The following is a 19,091-nucleotide window of genomic DNA, read 5'->3' on the forward strand; positions in this document are numbered from 1 at the left end:
CAGCTGTGACCGCCTTTCCTTTTATTCTGCTGAGGCAGATCCAATCCCAAATTACAACTGGCTGGGATGCGTCCCCTAGAGAGCTGGAGTGAGGGGCTGCGTTCTCCCTGCTTTCTTCTTCTTCGGGAGCACTTAGCTTCCCTGCTGGATGGTGAAATGTGGGCTCATCACATAGAGAATGCAGAAAAGAAAGAGCTGACGGCGGCTTGGGAAACATTTAAGACCTACCAGCATGTAGAGCAGCAGCACAAAACAGCTAAAGTTCTAATTTAATTCAAAGACCCCTTTTCCCTTTGTCCCATTGTCTTTTAGGTCTGAATGGCGGCAGTTCAGGTAGAAGAGGTTTTGCAGGTGAAGCTGGAGGGGTGGGTAGGAGAGAAGGTCCCTCTTTGCTCTTGTGGCAAGAAGTGACTCACTCTGTCAGCCTCCTGCTGCCCTTGATGGCACCCAGGGATGATCTGGGAGAAGGTGAGCCTGAACAGAATCCCAGAAAAGGGAATTGGGAGAGCAGGGAGGGAAAGGGAATAAGGAGAGTCAAGAAGCAGCAGGGCAGAATTAACACTGCAGGTAAATGAAACACAAAGGGAACGGGCAAAAGCAGAGTGAAGTAGGAAAGGAACAGAAGTGTGGAGTTGTGACAAACCTGTAGAAATTCTGGTGGCAAAGGCATGTGATAAAATACACATTATTGACTCAGGTGTTTCAAAATCTTTCTGTTTGCTTGTGAATTTGGCATCAATAATTGGCCGTGTCCCAGTAGACATGTCCCACTAGAACGTGGAGGATGGAGGATGGGGGGGATCTCCCTTTTGCTCCCCAGAGCTCCACTGGGTGTTGGCCAGCTCTGGGGCTGCTTTCTGCCCTCAGCCCTTTCTTTATCTTCTAAGGTGATGCACTGCTGCATCATCACAACTTCGGTACTCACCACATCGCCCAGAAAAAACACAGCAGTTCTCTTTGTATTTTGTGCTGGAACTGGATTTTGAGCTTCTCAAAGCACCTACTTGGGATCCCTGAGTCACTCTTCAAAGACTCTTTGGGGCAGCAGCTCTCTCTCTGTGTCCTGTTTAGGCTGTGAATCTAGGTGGCTTTTAGGTGGCACGTGCATGCAGCCGTGTGGATGTTACATTTATACTAGCAAAATGCTTGCAAGGAAAACCTTGCATTTTCCAGACTAAAGTCCAGCACAAACAGGCTTGGAATTCAGCTAATTCTTTACCAAATGGCTGACCATAGAAAGCAGCAAAAAATAAATCCAAATGGTGAAATGAAGGAAGTATTGGGACACAATGTTAAGTACGTAAAAAAAACTTAGAAGCTGAACTGCTCTGTGGAAACACCCAGCATCTGAATAAGATTCTTCTCCAGGTGGATTCATTGAGTACTTTTGAGTGGATTCAAGTCCATTTTCTTTGTTTTCCTAAACAGGGTTGTATTGGTTGCCCCAGTCAACGTTATGTTACTGAGTCAGGTCATGAGGATACTCCAGATCCTCAGGATGCAGTTGTCTTTGAAAACAGAGCAGCTAAGGCACTATTCATAGGGGACTAGATGCCTTTATTATCCATTAACTTTATGACCTTGGGTGGCTTTAGGGTATTCTCTGATGTTATTATCCCACTGGCTTCAAAGGTACTGTATATCAAATGTTGAAACTTCCCAGCCTGATAAAATCCCTTGATAAGACTGGCATTTCAAAGCATGAGATGTAACTGATGCATTTGTACAACAGTGAAGTGCTGTTGGAACAGAGCTGCTTTGCTCATACATCTGGTGATGGGTAGGAGATTTGTGATCTCTCAAAATGTTCTGGTGAGGATCCCAGGATGTGAGAACCCCTCTTTTCTCTTGGAAGTCATGGACCCAGCTGATGGACAACTGTCTAAGCTAATATCTGAGGTGTTGATCTGGAGAGAGATAAAGAATGAGAGGTGCTGCAGAAAGGGAATGGCTTAGTATGCTGTAAAATTGCAAACTGTCCAGAAAAGTTTGGTATAGCTCCAACTTTCCACGCTTTATCCCAGTAAAGTGGAAACATTTTGATTACTGGGCACACACGCCTTCTGGAAATCCTGACCCTTGTCATTTTAAGCAGAAGTGGCCAAGTTCTGACAAACACCTTCTGTTCTTTGTCTCAGCCTCTGCTCCATGTGTATTGTGTATGCAGAGGAGCATTTTAGTTGGGTTATTGGTTTTAAATACACTGGCTTGTTGGAAAAGGCAAGAGGAGGAAGCATAACCTGCACTTAAAACAGGAACATTTATGATCGCCCTGAGGAAGAATCCATCCTTGTTCATAGTCAGTTGCCTTGAGCTTTGTTTGAAATATAAATCCACAGTAACCTGCCCTGGGTGCTTCCCTGGCAACAGGTGAGAAATGAACAGAGTGAAGAATGGGATAAAAGGTGCCTACAGGCATTAGTCCTTTCCTTGGCATCACCTTTAATTTCAAAGACCATATATATCTCAAGTTCTGTTAAATGAACTGCTGAGTCTTTTCCTCTTCTGTCATGTTTGTTTTAAGCAGTCAGCAAGCAGTCTGGAGAGGGACGACCTACACAAACACACCCCCGTGCTGGTTCTTGTCTTCTCTCTAGGTCCTATCTTTATTCTCTAGCCTGTGGTGGTATTGTGATGGCTAAGACATGATAATTATTTTTTAATGTATATTTTGGGGGAAGAAGCTGAGTCCAATGTACCTGAAATATTATGAGGACTATGTCCTTTTACGTTTTCTGCAGGTGGAGCGTGTTTCTTTGCTACTGGCTTCCCTTGGAGAAGACCAGAAGACTCTGTGTGTGCCTGTAGTTGGCTATGTGCAGAGCAGGTCTCCAGCAGAACCCAATTGCTAAGCTGTTTGGCAGCACGGTTTTAAGGTGCCAGAGGCAACTTAAAGAGGCACACTGGGATAAGATGGTGGGCACTGAGTCCAGTTACCTGAATTAGTAACTATCTATCAGCCAAAATGCTTTACCCATCTCTCCCTCTGCATATTACTCAGTCACTCAACAAATACACTTGTGACTGGTGACAGTGAGAAAAAAAACTGTTGGGAAATCATTCAGAAAAGGAAGATAAAAACTCAGTAGTTGGCATCTTAGTAGCATTTTCCAGTCTGGGTTTAGAGACAATATAACCTAAGCCTCAGGCTGTTTCTGTGAAGTAAAACCATACAGTTATGCCCATTTCATAGGTAAAGAAACTGGTAAAACTGATTTGTCCTAGAGAAGCAGGAAGCAGAGGTAGGAGAAGAACCTTCTCTGCCTGCCTCCTGTTTTTGTTTCTAAGCTACCCTGTACTTGCAGGAACATTTCTGTGAGGCAAATGATTTTTCACTGCCAACAGCTATACAAATATACTTTCAACACCGTGTACTTGAAATCCTCTGGCACAGTTTGTATCCACATGCAAAGTCAACGACTGGGAGACCAGGTCTCCAGATGAATCTAAATGCTAAGTTATTCAACGGTGTATCCACACAGTATGGTGTGCCAGTCAGTAACGAACGAGAAGAGATAGCCAAAAAAAGCGGGAACATGTTGCAAAGCAATGCCACTAAGGTTTATGTACAGATACATTTTTAATATCTTGGCCTGTCTTCAAGGAAGTTTCCTGCTGGGTCATATGTGGGCTTCCAGATGTCATGTGGGGTGTGTTTGTTGTTGCCTTTGTATTACAGAAAAGACACCCATTTCTTGGAAACAGAAAGAACAGACTTGGCAGCAGGACTCATGTGCCTTTGCAGAAACTTCACAACTACTCTGTGAGATGGGCACCCATACGGCTCCTGAACTAGTGCCAGGGAAAAGACAAGAGTGATAAGCGAGGCTGTGAACTTCATATAAAACTCAGAGACTGGTAAAGATAGTAATGGTGTCTGAGTATTCTTTCTAATGCTGGAGGTGCTGCTGAAAAAGCTATGGAAACTTCTGGCTTTGACCTCAATTTTTTCTCCAGCTGGAGACCATGGAAAAGGCCAGGTTAATATTGGAAGCACAGGATTGGATGTTTGCTGATGAAATGGCTCTATGTTTCTACTAGGACTGTGTGCACTGCTTATTTACAGCAGAGATCCCTGAATCAGTATTGATCAAGCTAGCCTGGGTATCGGTAGCTCTTTGGCCCCAACAATATGGGGATCTTCACTGGAATTAAACTTGCTTCGTACCAGAATTTTTAAGGGAAATGCTTTAGTTTTTTTCTTGAATGCATCAATTAATTCAGTTTAATTTCACTTGTTTTCCATTCCTAGAAGATAGAAAAATCTTAAATTCTTTTGTATGTATCCCCTCTTAACGTAAGCTCATAATAATGCTGGTATTTTGAAAAAGTTCTTTTTTCTGAACTCATTGGTGCCAGCTTTGCCCGTTAAGTATCTTTACAACAATCTTTCCCACGTGATTGTAGCAGCTCATATCAAAGTCCTAAAAAACAATGCTTTATAGTTCTAGAGCCGAGTTTCCTTCCAAATTTCCAAGTAGCTCAGAGGTTGTTAAATCACATCAAATCATATCATTCCAAAGGGAAGGAAGACTGTTGGCAAGCATCTCATGCATTTTTCACAGGTGTACAATAGAGACCTGGGGGAGACACAGTTTGAGAATACTGGAGAAGAAGACACAGGGCTGTAGACTCTGGAGCGAGCTCTGATATTGCAACACCATCATCAATGGATCTGTGCAATTGGAAAGTCGATCAGAGTCCTGACATCCCCTCCCTCTGTCACAGCCAGGAGTCCTCCCAAAGTGCCAGCAACATCAGCTGGTATAAAACCCTTTACAGAAATTCACTGAGGTGGTGTGCTGTCATGTTTCCTCTTTTGTATTGTGAAGATTAGGGTTTTGGGGGGAAGAGTGAGAGGAAGAGGAGGGGGAAGAGTGGAAAGAACCGTGAGAGCGATGCGATCTTTAGTATATAATATTTTTTTTTCACACGGGTGTTTGTGTAGGGTGGGAGCTAATATTGTCACTTCCACCTTTTCCCAGGATTTACTCCTGAGCAGAGACTGGTGGCTCTCTGAGAAGTGCCTGAATGCTTGGAGTGACTTCATGGCTGTGGACATACAGAGCACTCATTGTGCTGATGAGAAGATTAGCTACAGGGAGACTGAGTCGCTTGCCCAAAGCCAGAAAATCTGTGTCACTTCTTAAATTTCTGCAATCATCTTCAGTCCTCTTGGCAACGTATTATTTTGCTTTCCCTTGGAAATGTGTGTAGAAACATTACAACCTTATATCAGCTTTTCAGAGGTGAAATCACTGATCACTTATACCTGGCTAAAGGCAATGCAGTTGCCAACGCTCAGAGTGGTTTCCTTACTGGTTTTGTTTGTTTTGCTGTGAAATTCCTGCTGCGAATGTTTGAGTCCTTGGAATTATTGGGTGGTTTGTTTGGTTTGGGGGTTTTTTTGATATTTTTTTTTTGTTTTTTTTTTTCATTAGTACCTGAGATAAAGGACAATGAGACACTTTGATTCGAAAATCCGTAACACAGCTGGAGCCAGGAGGTTCCACCCCCCTTCCCACCCACCGCCCCGCAAGCCAAGGGCCAGGCTCTGCCAGCTCGGGGTTGCTGGTGTCACTTTCCTGTTCTGCAATGTGCAAACAGCCCGGTGACGTAGCGGGGTAACGCTCTTTGAACAGCCCCTTCAGTCAAGGATTTTGCTAAAATAAACTGTAAGGGAAATGATGGATATGCACAGTGTGAGGAGAATAAGAAAATGCAGCGCGTTATGGCAGGAAACGAGGCAGGAACCTTCTCTGAGCAGATCTGGCTCGATGAGCTGGCAGGTGGTTGCAGAGGCAAAAGAGGACAGGCTTTGCAGGATGGATGGAGTTGGTACCCTCCTGGGAGTGATCTATGGAAGAAGAAGGGTAAAGGGATGCCCCTGCCTTTTTGTCTCATCTTATAGATGTTACTTAACATTGATTAACAACCTGAAGTCTCCCTCTCCACCTTTCCCTTTGCTCCATATGCTTGTACCAGTCCTCTAACCCCACTTGCACCTTAGCCGTGCAGCAGTTCTCTCTGCCTGGGTGGGCAGGCAGCTGCCTTCTCCCGTGAAGCAAATGGAGTGGTTCATCCATCAGACACTGTGAAAAATTAAGGCCTTCCTCGCTTTTCCATCACTTAGTGTCAGAATTTCCTGCAGATTTCTTCAGATCTTCAGATCTGTCTTTTCATCTGACAGCACCTTCCATGCTCTGCTTTCTCAGAATCCCCTGTGAAATTCACCCATTTTGAGCAAATCGCACTTTGAGGCAATTTGCTGCTGGAGGAAAGGACTTGTGAGTTATTTCTGGGGGAGTACTATCCGTTGTGGAGGCTCAAAGCACGTGTTTCATCTGTCATTTCCTAGGGCATGCTTTGAGATGACCACCTGGGTTGAGACCAGGCACTTCTGTTCATCCCTGCGTAGATGTGGACCACGTCATTCCTTTGCGAGCTGGAATAGCGGTGGTCTCTGTCAGTCCTTGGACATTGTGTCAAACGAGTGACTCGTATTTGACCCTGAAATTCTTCCTGATGATTCAAGATTCTTTGGGCTAGGTTTTTTGAGCTGTCTCTGTTGACCTGTGTCACTGGGGGCTGGATTCCAGTAAGTGTTTCTAAAGTGGCTGGTGTCTGTGAGCTGGGGCATCTCTGAAACATGAGGAAGAGGGGAAGAGGGGATGAAGGAGGAAGCTGCTTCAAGGCATGAAGGACATTGATACTTCAAGGACTATACATCTCTGGGATGGCTTGAAGGAGAAAGCTGCTTCAAGGCATGAAGGACACTGAGACTTCAAGGACTATACATCTCTGGGATGGCTCCCGGTAAGGGAGCCTGAATCACTGCCTTGAGGATGTCTTGTGGCTGCATTTGCCTGGGGTTTGTGTTACCCTGCTAAGCCCCCATGGAGGCAAATGTCCCTGGAGTAGCAGTGTGCATGCATTCCTCCAGAGCCCACTGCCCCCAGCGACACCTTCATGTCACAAAGCGAAACTTCTCAAGCCCCAAAATACTCTTCTTACAGATGGCCACCTTCTGAAAGGCCTCTGTTCGCAGAGCATCTCCAGTCAAGTGGAAAACATGACTTATCCTGGTATATCTCATTGAAGCAACAAAAACCCCTATCAAAAAGTTATCAAAATGCTTGACTCTGGGGTCAGCTTTGTGCTATGTAAAGCAACTAATATTTTGATAGAAGCATTGGTGCGAATGAAGGGTAAAATAATTAAAGAAGGATTTGATTTTCTGTTGCAAAGGGAAGTTTTTTGGGTTGCTAATATATTTAATTTTTTTTTTTTTTACAATCTCAGAAGGTTTTATGAGGAAGATTCCCTTTGATCTGTTCAGCTAAGCAAAAGAAGGTAGAAATTTTATTCAGTCTGGTGACATTTCACGGGAAATACTTATTAGCTCTGACACTTCACTCAGCCAGTGTTAGACATGCCAGCCAGCCTCTATTTTCTTGCTGGTGTTGCACCAGATATTGCAATACACAGAGAAATCCCTGCCACCCACCATGACAGCCACCATGACACCCACGGCCGCCTGATGGGAGGAAATGCACAGCGACACTTTCATATTGGGAATATACCGAGTTTCTTCACTTTGCCTGGAAGCATCTCCCAAAAAAAAACAGTATTAAAGAGTGGTGTCTAAACGGTGGTCCCCAAGGCGGCGGTGACTGCTGCAGTGTGGGTCGGCAGGTTGCCCCATCCCTGCAGCAACCAGGAGGCTGTGGGCTCCTGGGCTGCCCCTCTGCAGGGGACTGTGTCCTTGTCCCCGAGTGTCACTGGACCCGCTGCTGGAGGGGGTCGGCAAGGACAGCCGCCGGGAATGGCTGGTGGGAGAAGTGGAAGCAGCACCTTTCCCCGCACTTGGCACGTACAGGCTGTTGATGAACCATTAATAACTCCTGTATGGTCACCAGCTGTAACCAGGAAGGGCTACTGAATAACCCGGGGTGTTTTAGCGGCTGCGCTGCTATCTCTCTGGATAATGTTTTACTTTTGGTTTTAAGTTTTTGCTGTCATCATGTTACAGCGGAATAAACTGTTCTCTCCAGCGCAGAAAGCGTTCAGGGAAGGATGTGCAAGAAGTTACAGGAAGTAAGTGACGAGAAATCCTTTCATTTTCATTTCCCAGAAGCTCTGAGCCCTCGCACTGAACTGTGCTATATGTCACTGAACTGTGCTATATGTCACTGACACATCAGCCCATCCAAAATACGTGCTTCAGTGAGAAAGAGGTCCTTGTGAAATGTGAGAAAGACAGCCCTGGGGGCTAAAGTCCTCAGCTCCTCTGTGAAGCCGACCCCGGGGGGGCAGCAGCCGTGAAATTTTCTTTTCCCTTTGCTGCCAATGTGCCCTGGCTCTGACCCGGGGAAACCTCTTCAAGAGGAGTACAATTCAGGTCACGACTTGGCAAGCCCTTCGCTGCACCAGGACTTTGGTTTCAAGGTTCACTCCAGGCAAAACTTAACCTCTCCTGTGTCGATGTGGCAGCCCTCCGGTACCAGGCTGTTAGACAAAAAGAGGCACTATGGCATTTTCCTGAGATCTTGGTTCTCCTTGACTAGCAGGTCTCTCTCTACGCTTTTCTCTTTCCCTTATTGAGATCACCACCCTGTGCTGGGTGTCAATGAGGAAGGAAAAATTAGGTGCTGGACCAGTTTCCCGGCAAAATGCATCTCCCATCTCCTCTGTGGGGCAAACTACTGCAGTACGGGCAGCAGAAATCATGAATCCTGCTCTGCCACTGAACTCAGCAAGGAGCTGACGTTGGGAAGAGGGTTGGGAGGCTGAGCAAGAAGTGAAGAAGCTCCTCCAGGGGCTGGGAAAACTACCCTGAGGTCTGAAAGGGAAGCAAACGCTTGGTATGTGGTTGGATTTATTTCTGGGCTTCACCATGTGTATACACAATGAGCAGGTAATCATCCATGGGGACCTGGGTAGAAGTTTAGGGTCAGCTGCATGGGTCAGGAAAGCCAAGGAAAATTCCTTAGGAAGGGCAGAAGGAATTTTCCTTGATGGGAAGGGGGTCTGCTCCATCAGAAGGAGGAAGGATGGGCTGGGATGAGGGGGAGGAGGCATCTCCTACATCTCCTACCCGTGCCACTTCTCCACGGTGCAGGGCAAGAGTGTCCTCCAGCAAACAAGTGTGCAGGGCTGTCTTCTGGGGTTAATGAGTACAACAGGGGATGGCCACTTCAGGGCCAGCGTTACCCTGCAAAGCACCTCCCCTTGTGATTTTCCAAGCAGAAGGGCACTGGGGAGCAGCGGCTCTGGCGCAGCGTGGCAGGGCTTCGCGGGATTACTTATTCACTGTGTTCCTGGAACAGCTCCAGCCTCCTCGTCTCTGCCTCCAGTCTGCGAATTCACCAAGAATCCACAAGGCTCACAGTCCCCAGGGGCAAGAGAAGCCAGTAGGGAGGTGATTCATATTGCAAACCACACTGTCTCCGAAGGACCTGCGGGGCTGTGGAAAGACCGAACCGGAATCCTCCTTTCTTCTACCTCCCTAACGGTTAATCAGGGTAATTAAGGCAGCAGGCTCAGTCTGGATGGATTTCATTGCTGGGGCCATTGGAGGTAAATATATGAAGTAGTGCTCGTAGATGAAAGCAAATCGCTGTGTTTCCTTCTTGTTCAGCTAACGGGCAGGTCTCGGTGGTAAAGCTGAGATGGGGGCTGCTCATTAAAAGTGGATTCATCTTTATTAAAGTGGAAAACGTCATCAGAGCCGGCTCAGGGAGCTTCTGGAGAGGCAGCACTGCAGCTTGGTCAGCTGAGGTCATCGCCCCGTGATTTCCTCCAGTCTAATTGCAGCGGGACAGGGCAAAACCCTGATAGGAAGAGACGGGGTGGAAGATGTTGGCTGCAGATACAAACTGGCGAGCGACAGCTGGGCAGCAAAACCTCACGTGTCTGGTGCCTGGGGGTCCTGGCAGGCTCTGGGGGTCATGGCTCTGGGGGATTTGGGGGCACGATTTGCGGGATGGGAGGGATGGAGACATGGCTTTTCACAGTGGAGAAGGAATGAATGAATGACCTCTGCATTGTCTTTGGTTAGGATGGATTTGTGGTGGCAATTCCAGCGCAGGCGTGCTGCGCAGCGGGCTTTAATCTGGGAGAAAGTAGGTTAGCTGTATATAAAAAAAAGGAAAAGGAGAAATGCATGATTTCGCGCTAGACGTTTTTAGAGCGTGTGCTGCTCACACCCAGCTTTGTTTTAAACAACGAAATGCAGCCACTGGTCTCATTTCTTTTCTGAAATCTCATCAGATTTAGCGGAGTATCAAATACCAAGACAAGAGCCTCGAAGTCAGGCCTTCAGCCTTACCTGAAAGGCCAGGTAAACCTGCCAGATGGCTGAGATGCCCAGCCCAAGCCTGCATGCCAGATCTCACTTTAAGATCTGCTGAGGTTTGGCAGTTTCCCTCACCAGGAGCAGCCTGTGGTCCCGGTCCACCTGTGCATTTCCTGGGAAGGACCACAATGAGTTCTATCCTGCAGCCCCTTATTGCTCATCACCCAAAATGTGCAAGTGGGGCAAGGTGTGGCATCTCAGCAGCATCCAGCCCTGGAGGTGCCTGTTGCTTGGGGTGTTGGCCTTCCCCAAGCTAGGGGACCATGCTCAGGAAGGGCCTTTCATGGGAGAGAGGAATATCACCAACCCCTCCATGCCAGCTTTCTCCTCCTCTGTCCTTGCTGACTTTAAAGTACTGGGTGGAGATGGTAGCCCTGTGCTGAGGCTGGCAATGGGATGTCTATCCTGGAAGGATTCACTAAACCTCCTCTGAGACATTCCATTAATAACTGGGCTCAGGTGGGCAGGTCAGTGACAGTTGTGTTTGCTGCTCGGATGCCTGTTTTTATTGGCACAGCTGTAGTTGAGCCACTTAAGGATAAGCTTCTTTTACTAGGGGAGGTGGACAGTTGAAAGCACAATTTCAGAGCAGCCGTTCACCTCAGCATTCTGCCCCAGCTCCTGTGTGAGGCCATGGTTTGTGTGAAGTCTCCCTGTCCAGGTGCCAGCATCATGTGCCGCCTGACCATGCAGCAAACATCTCCCATGGGTGCCCTGGAAATGGGCTCAGCCTGGGAGAATACAGGCTGGGGAGCTCCAGGTGGGATCAGAAATATCTTTGCTTGTTTAAATGCACTTCACTGACCCCACAGACTGCCATCTGTGTCCAGCCTGGGTCTTTTCTAAGAGGGGCAATGCACTTTTCACTGGCAGACAGGGCTATTTTCTGGTTTGCTGTTCCCTGTTAGGAGCTTGGACATAGACATGTGCAAGGAACCTGGGCAGGGCTTCAGGCCCATGGTCCCTGTGGACCCCGACATGGGACAGCTTCTGGGGTGGGACAGCTTTCCTGTGGAACCGGGATGGTTTTGGTGCCAAGTTTGTGTCACGGCTTGTATTTGTTAGAGCTGAAGCAGTTTTCAAGTTCTCAAGGAGGCTACAAACTCACCTGACGTTCATCAAACAACTCAAGAGGCAACATAGATAATGACAGAGTTTCTGTTTAGTAAATTACATTCCTGTGACCTTGATCTGTTTTCAGAATGTTTGGGAGAAAGCCTGGCTTAAGCATCTCTGAGAAATGGCAAAGATGCTTCCCTTTTGAATCCCATGTAATCATCCAGCCTGGCTCAGGCACCAGCACAAATATTGTGCATCTCCTCTGAGCTATTGCTCCTGTGGCCATGGGACAAGCTCAGCATCTTCAACGCAGGAAACAGTGACCTGCTGTGACTCCAGGTGGAAAGAATGGGAGAGAAACATGCTTAACGACCATGGCAACTCTCAGTAACCACCAAATGGGGGCTGGATGTCCTTGAAAGCAGCTCATCACCTATAAGCATGTCCTTCCTGGCCAATAAAGCTGGGTAGGAGGTTGGACTAGAGACCTCCTGAGGGTCTTTCCAACTTGAATTTTCCTGTGATCCTATGTGTGTTTTTTAGCCCTGCTACGGCAGCAGCCTGGGCCACGGCAGGGGATGGGTATTGACCATTGATGACTGGGGAATGACTTGACCCTTATGCCAGGCGCAAAGATTTGGGAAGGGGAAGCTGAGGTTCACCCAACAGTGGTAGAACAGCAGGGTCTGCAGCATGCCTGGGCTTCTCCACATCTTACTGCAAGGTCACACACCAGTCACATGCAGTCCAAGGTTAGATAAAGCAGTCCAGTTACGGAGGGAACACGCTGTCTCCTTGTCCTTACGGCTAAAGCAGCTCCTGCTGGCCACTGCCAGGGTCACGTTACTGGACGGAGTTCGGCTTGTTTAGGACACGGGGCACTTCTTGTGTTCCCAGCTCTGCACAAAGTAAAGGCCTTCGGAAGTTGCTGTCTACCCATCCAGTGCATGGACCATGATGACCATGATCCCTGCTTCTCCTGGGGTCTCTCAGCCAAGGGTTTACCGACAGCTCAGAGCTGTTGCAGCCTGGTGGGCTCTGTATGGCCGCTGCTTGCTCTGTGCTAATTACCATTGCAATGGCCACCTCGCCAAGACCCCTCCTTATTTGAATTGCCTGCTGGAAGTGGCCTGACTCATGAAGAGACTATGAGTAACCCAGTTTTGTCCCTGCACCCTGTTTGTGTGTGTGTGTGTAGGGGATCTCAGGTATTGTGTCCCTGCACAATACCTGAGAACATCTCAGATAAAGCAGGCATGAAAGCTGGGTAACTACAACCCAATGGAGATCGTTCACCTGGTTTTGCCAGTTATTTTCATCACAGTTGGTGCAGTGTTACTCAGGGGGAGCCCCACAGGATCCCTCTCCCATATGTATGCTATACATCGCTAGCTTTGTTCGATTCTGCTGTGCAAACAGGGTATGTGTGGGTCATGCTATCTTTGTCCCAGGCTATTTATATTGCATGACTGCGTAGAGCACTTCTTCCTCAGCCTTTGGTAGACTTGGCTGAGCTCCTCAGCTCTGACAACTTAACTGCCTTGAGTGCTTTGGCTCTTAAAGAGCACAGTTCATGTCAGGCTGTAGTTCTCTGGAGGTTTGGAGTGCAAGCAGTGAAAAATTTACGCTTATGCTCTCCTTCCAAGTGGAGAAATTTGGTCCTTGCTGGACTCAAGGTAAGCAGGAGCCCTGAGGACTGAGAAGCAACAGAAAATAGGCTGGTTTGGGGCAAACCTGCTTTATTTTCTCTATGTTGCTGCTGTCTCTGTGTCTTAATGAACCTGCCTAATTTTTCTATGTTGCTGCTGTCTCTGTGTCTTAATGTGTGAACAGGTGAACAGGACAATTCCTCTGGAAGGAAGGACACTTAGTGTCGAACAGTGACCAAAATCAGCCTTGGTACCTGACGGGCGTGAGACAAGGCTCCTACCTTCCTGAGCTGTCGGAGGAGCAAGGCACACGGTGTCCATGAGTCACCAGTGTCTGGTCAGCCCATATCCACCACCTCTGAGGTTCAGTGTGAGACAAGGCTCCTGCCTTCCTGAGCTGTCGGCACATGGTGTCCCCAAGTCACCAGTGTCTGCTCAGCCCATATCCACCACCTCTGAGGTTCAGGAAGTCTGAAACTGATGCGATGCCAAATCTTCCAGCCTGGGACAGGTTCTTGGGCCAGGGGACCACACCTCTGAGGTCAGCACAGTCACGCTGACATTGACTTATGAGCTACTCTTCCCTGGCTGGCGGGGCCAGGGTTTGCAGTCTGCCTCTGGCCAGTGGCCAGGAATCTGGGACAGTACAGGTGCCCCCGGGTGACTTTTTGCGTTGTCACTCTGCTCAGACCACAGGCATTTGGGGTGTATTACCCTGCTGGTGTGCTCCCCCATCGCTATCTCTCTTCCAGCCTGGTCCCATTTTGGTTTTGAAATACAGAAGGTGGCTTCTTGGCCCATTTTTTCATCTTCATTGCTATTTACCTGGTGGCGGATTTGATAGAGACTTTTGCAGAACAAACCTTACTTTTCTGTAAGTAAGATGCTGTTGGTTGTTTTCTTCTGAGTAATGCACCTCAGGGTTGTCTCCTGGTGACTCACACCAGCAGCTGCTGCTTTTTTCCAAAACGTAGTAGAGCTTTCCAGAGCTCCCAACCAGCCACCCAACCACAGGTGAACATGCCTAGTGAAATTCCCACAGGGACCACAACATCTTTAAGTATCTTTTTTGTTTTTTAAAGAAGGTTTAAATGAGAGGGCGTTTCCAACTCATGAGTCACCAGACAGACGCTGTTACCTATGACTGTCTGGCTCCTGAAGGGCTCATCCAGCTCTTGTATGTACTTGATCTCTGTCTAAATAGCTCACATAGACACAGCTCCCTTGTGTTGCCAGCCTAATTTCCTCTCCGATGACTTGAGAGTTGATGTACTAGGAGGAAGTTAGCTGGTCAGCCCCTTTATCATCTGTTGTATCTGCCAAGAGATGTGTTTAGTCAGAGCTGAGAAATGCAGTGAGGTGGGTGATCAGCCTCCTTTTCTCTGGTCCCTGGTGTGCAGGAGGCAGCAGCAGCACCTCTCCTGCCTTCAAGAAGGAAGACAGATTGCCGAGAACCTGTAATGCCTGAGGACTACCCCTCTTTTATAGATGTCCTCTATAAAACCACTGCTATTATGCTTCAGTATTTCCAAGTCAAGTCTGGAGAACCAAAATTGCTCCAGAGACCTCTCCTGTGAGTGGAGATGCTTTGCACCTCATGTGAGAGTGCTTGGTCATGGTCCAAAGATGCTTTACTGCTTAACCTGAGAGGGGAAAGAGAAACAGTCCAATACTGTAAAAGTCATCCCTTAAGCTTCCTGCAGCAGTGCTTTCTGCGTTTTCCCAGTTCTGGTCTGCACCGTGGTGGTGTTCCTCCTGATAAGTTTCCCATGACGCTCAAATTCCTTCTCTGAGCGTGGCGTGGTCAGGCAGAGAAATCTGCGCATTTTGCTCTGTCATTCTTGGCTCAAATGTCATCTCTGGAGCTCGAGAGAGGGCTGGTGCCAAGCACGGCAGGGCTCTGAAGCTGCATTTTTCTGCTGTTCCCCTGATGCCTTACTGCAACGGGGGAAAACGGTCTGTCGTGACGTGTGCTGTTAACCATCTCCAATACTCTCTGTGTTTCAGGTGGTCTGAGCACAGCAGTGGGCTATCCGCTGGACACAGTGAAGGTACCTGTCGGAGCTTTATTTCTTGTCTACAGACTGAAAACAAACACGCCCCTTTGCTTTCTTCCTCCTTCTTAGGAAACTAGTCCCATGGCAATGCTTTCGTCTTTTTTACATCGACATATTTCATTTTATTTGATCGTGTTGTTTTTCTTTTATTAAAAAAAAGTAAATTGTTTGGCAATGCTATCTTATGGCTAATTATCTGGTTTGCTGCTGTGACATTTGTTGATTTTTATTTCTTTCTTTTAATCTGGTGCTCGCATTTCAAAGTTGTCCCTGCATTCCTAGGTGAGAATTCAGACGGAGAGGCACTACAATGGGATTTGGCACTGCATTCAGGAAACATACAGGACAGAAAAAGTAGGTACCTCTCTTCGGAACTGCTGATATCAACTAGAGGTGACTTGTTTCAGAGAAGCAGAGCTGCCTCTGTCAGTTTGGGGAGGGCAGGCAGCACCTAGAGCTCTGTTGATGAGCTGTAAGATGGCACCAAGTTTTGGCTCAGCGTTGTCGGGCGGACGCTCTCCCATGCCGTCCCCTCTTAAAAGCATTCTTTATTATTTTTTTTTCTCTCTTCCCGACTAGGTTTGGGGATTTTACAAAGGCATGTCTGCCTCGGTCCTCTCGGTATCGGTGATTTCTTCTGTTTCGTTTGGCACGTACAGAAACTTCCTCTGTACCATCTGCAAGCTGCGATACGGGGCTGCAGATGCGACGCCGTCCAAGCTGGACATTTCTCTCGCTGGAGGCGGTGCCGGAGCTGCCCGGGTAGGTAAAGAGCCGAGAGGGAAAGCACAAAGGAGAGAGCTCGTTCACAAGCACAGGAGGAGGCTGGAAATGCAGGGAATGTTTTCTCTCGGGGGAGCCCGCAACAAGCCCGTCGGGTTTGTTTTTCCAGGGGCAGGGGGTCACACTCTGACCGTGCCGTCCCCTCGCTGACGGGCTCCGTGGAATGGCTGAGTCCTGCCAGATGGTCTTTAGAGTGCCAAAACACTTTACGAACACGCTATTAAGAATGACACGCATCTTGGCAATAAAAGGCAGAGAAAGGAAGAAAAACAACCTGGGCGGCAAACTTTCCCAGTGGCTCTGGTGCTGTGTTCATGTGAGAGAGATGTAACTGAAAACTATCAGGACTCAAAACTCGGCGGGGCATCATAGAATCATAGAATTGTCCAGGTATGTGAGAGAGACGTGACTGAAAACTGTCAGGACTCAAAACTCGGCGGAGCATCACAGAATCATAGAATTGTCCAGGCTGGAAGGGACCTCCAAAGGTCATCTAGTCCGACCCCCCCGCAGTCAGCAGGGACACCCCCAACTAGACCAGGTTGCCCGGGGCCTCGTCGAGCCTCTCCTTGAATATCTCCAGGGAAGGGGCCTCAACCACCTCCCTGGGCAACCTGTTCCCGTGCTCCACCACCCTCACAGTGAAGAACCCTCTCCTAATCTCCAGTCTAAATCTGTTCCCCTCCAGCTTGAAGCCATTTCCCCTCGTCCTGTCACTGCAGGCCTTTGTAAACAGGTTCTCCCCAGCCTTCCTGTAGGCTCCCTTCAGGTACTGGAAGGCTGCTATTAGGCCTCCCCGGAGCCTCCTCTTCTGAGAAGTGGTGCTGCCTGGCAAACGGGCACCATCCCAGGGCAGGGAGGTGAGCGAGGCTGATTCCAGGGGCAGTTTCCCAGAAGCAGATGGATTTCTGCGAGCGTTCGCAAGCAGAGCTCACCCCGGCGCCCCGATGACGTGCTGGGCAGAAATACGTGCTCGGTCGCAGGCAATCCTCTTACAGAGCAGGCCAGATGGTCGGGTTTCTAGGTGTTTCCTAGCAGGCAACTACTCTACTTAACACAGGTCAATTTTTCCAAAGCTTTTATGGCCTTGGTTCCAAACACAGACACATATAAAAGCTCTGATATATGCTACCCTATAGCTGAGGACATCCCCTTTCGGTGCCCATCTGGTTTAGTAAGTTGTTACAGGTATTTAATATCCCTTGTTGGTTTCTGCCTCACCTTCCACTCTGCACACGCGTGTCCTGCTGCTGCTGGGTGGGATTTAGCACAGACAGAGAGGACGAGGCTGGAACTTGCTGGCTTCAGGCAATACTATTGCCTGGAAAGGTGGGAGAGAAGGCATTTGCAGGAGGGGGATGAAAACACTAAGTGTGAAGGGTTAAAATACCATTCTCTGGTGTTACAGGTTGTGCTGATGGCCCCCAGTGAGGTGGCTAAAGTTCGCATGCAGACTCAGAGGAACCCACACCCTTCCCTCACATCTCCCCAGCCTGTTCCCAAGCCAAAGTACCGAGGGTCTCTGCACTGTCTGAAGGTGATCGCCAAGGAGGAAGGGCTTGGGGGTCTCTACAAGGGCTGCTCTGCACTGCTCTGCAGGGACTGCTCTTCTTCTGCAATATATTTCCTCACCTATTCTGCTCTGTGCGACTGGCTCACACCAGCTGGGAAAAATAAACCGGGTAGGTATGGGAAAGCATCTGGCATTACGTGCAGAAGCGGCTTATTTAATACCATGCTAAGAGGGAAATCAGGCTCTCAGCAAACATCACCCAGTACCTATAAAACCTCTCCCAGATCCGGTCCTCACGCAGGGGTTGCTGTGTGTTTGCTCCCAGCAGCCTGGGAGCAAAGGCTTCGCCCGCACCACCCTCTCCCTGGGGTTTATGGTGCCTCGCACAGGGGTGTGAAATCCTCTTGGCGCAGAAATAGGATGTGTAACGAGAAATAGGAACACGGACAAACCTCCCAGGGGCCAACAGGGCCAGTCCAGAGCTTGAAAATAAACTCCAGGGGCAGAACGGAAAGACACTTAAGTTTCCTGGTTGTGTTCTGGCTCCAAAAAACCAGCCACGCGCCTTGAGAAAAGAACAAATGGGTGACATTCGGCCAAGAGCATCTTCCAGAGAATTATAAAGATGAACAGACGCAGCTGAAGAGGGTGTGGGTGCTCTCAGGCTGCATCACACAGAGCTTGTGTGGTGTTGAAATTGCTGCCTCTGCATGAGCAGGTCTGATGGAGGCAAAAATGAGTACGCTGCGAAATCGGTTTGTGTGAGATCACTGAAAACTCACAACTGCACGGAGCTTGTGTGGTGTTGAAATAGCTGCTGCCACTGCATGAGCCAGTCTGCTGGAGGCAAAAATGAGCATGCTGCGAAATCGGTTCGTGTGAGATCACTGAAAACTCACAACTGCACGAGCTGGGAGGAAACAACTGCTGAAAAACGTGGGAATTAATCAAGTTCGTTAACAAATGATCAGTGCAAGGCCCAAATTAACTGCTCCTCCCTTCGCTCCTGCAGGGTTCCTGGTTGTGCTGCTGTCTGGTGGCTTTGCTGGGGTCCTGGCCTGGGGATTAGCTACTCCCATGGATGTCCTCAAATCGCGGATGCAAACGGAGGAGTCGGAGCAGCACAAGTACAAAGGCCTCCTGCACTGTGCCAGGGAGAGCGTGAGGAGGGAGGGGGCAAAAGTGCTTTTCAAAGGACTGGGTTTAAACTGCATTCGTGCCTTTCCTGTGAACATGGTGGTGTTTGTAACGTATGAAGCTGTACTGAGATTCACAGAGCATTATACAACCAAAAAATAGCTTGTGACACTCAGTTCCAGAGGTGTCTTTTGTGTGGTTTGTGGTTTTTTTTTTTCCTAACACAACACCAACAAACCACTCAGTTCCGAGGTGTCTTTTGTGTGGTTTGTTTTTTTTTTTTTTTCCTAACACAACACCAACAAACAACAGCTGAATGCCCTGTCCTTTGATGGACAGCTAGGAAACACAGACATTTCAGCACAAAGCTGGATGACTGACGGCTTTGTTTGATTCTTACAGGATTACGAACCCATCAGGGAGACCTGGACTCATGTCCAACCTCCCCTTTATCTCATTAGTGTATTTACACTGTAGCCACCGCTCAGGCTCTGGAAACACTTGCAAACATTTACGTTCTAAAAAGCTTCTAGTCT

At 48.3% G+C, this 19,091-nt stretch overlaps 1 protein-coding gene across 1 annotated transcript; it reads left to right on the forward strand.

Annotated features, from left to right (window-relative positions):
- The first annotated feature begins 9,401 nt into the window (after positions 1–9,401).
- Positions 9,402–18,717, forward strand: SLC25A47 (solute carrier family 25 member 47). The gene is made up of 6 exons (XM_014957466.1): positions 9,402–9,579; positions 15,073–15,116; positions 15,405–15,476; positions 15,702–15,884; positions 17,314–17,587; positions 18,431–18,717. Exons 1-6 carry the CDS (start codon positions 9,552–9,554, stop codon positions 18,715–18,717), a joined length of 888 nt encoding a protein of 295 aa, XP_014812952.1. The 5' UTR covers positions 9,402–9,551.
- The last annotated feature ends 374 nt before the right edge of the window (positions 18,718–19,091 follow it).

The sequence above is a fragment of the Calidris pugnax genome, unplaced genomic scaffold (genome assembly GCF_001431845.1).
Source record: "Calidris pugnax isolate Ruff unplaced genomic scaffold, ASM143184v1 scaffold211, whole genome shotgun sequence".
Lineage (NCBI taxonomy): Eukaryota > Metazoa > Chordata > Aves > Charadriiformes > Scolopacidae > Calidris > Calidris pugnax.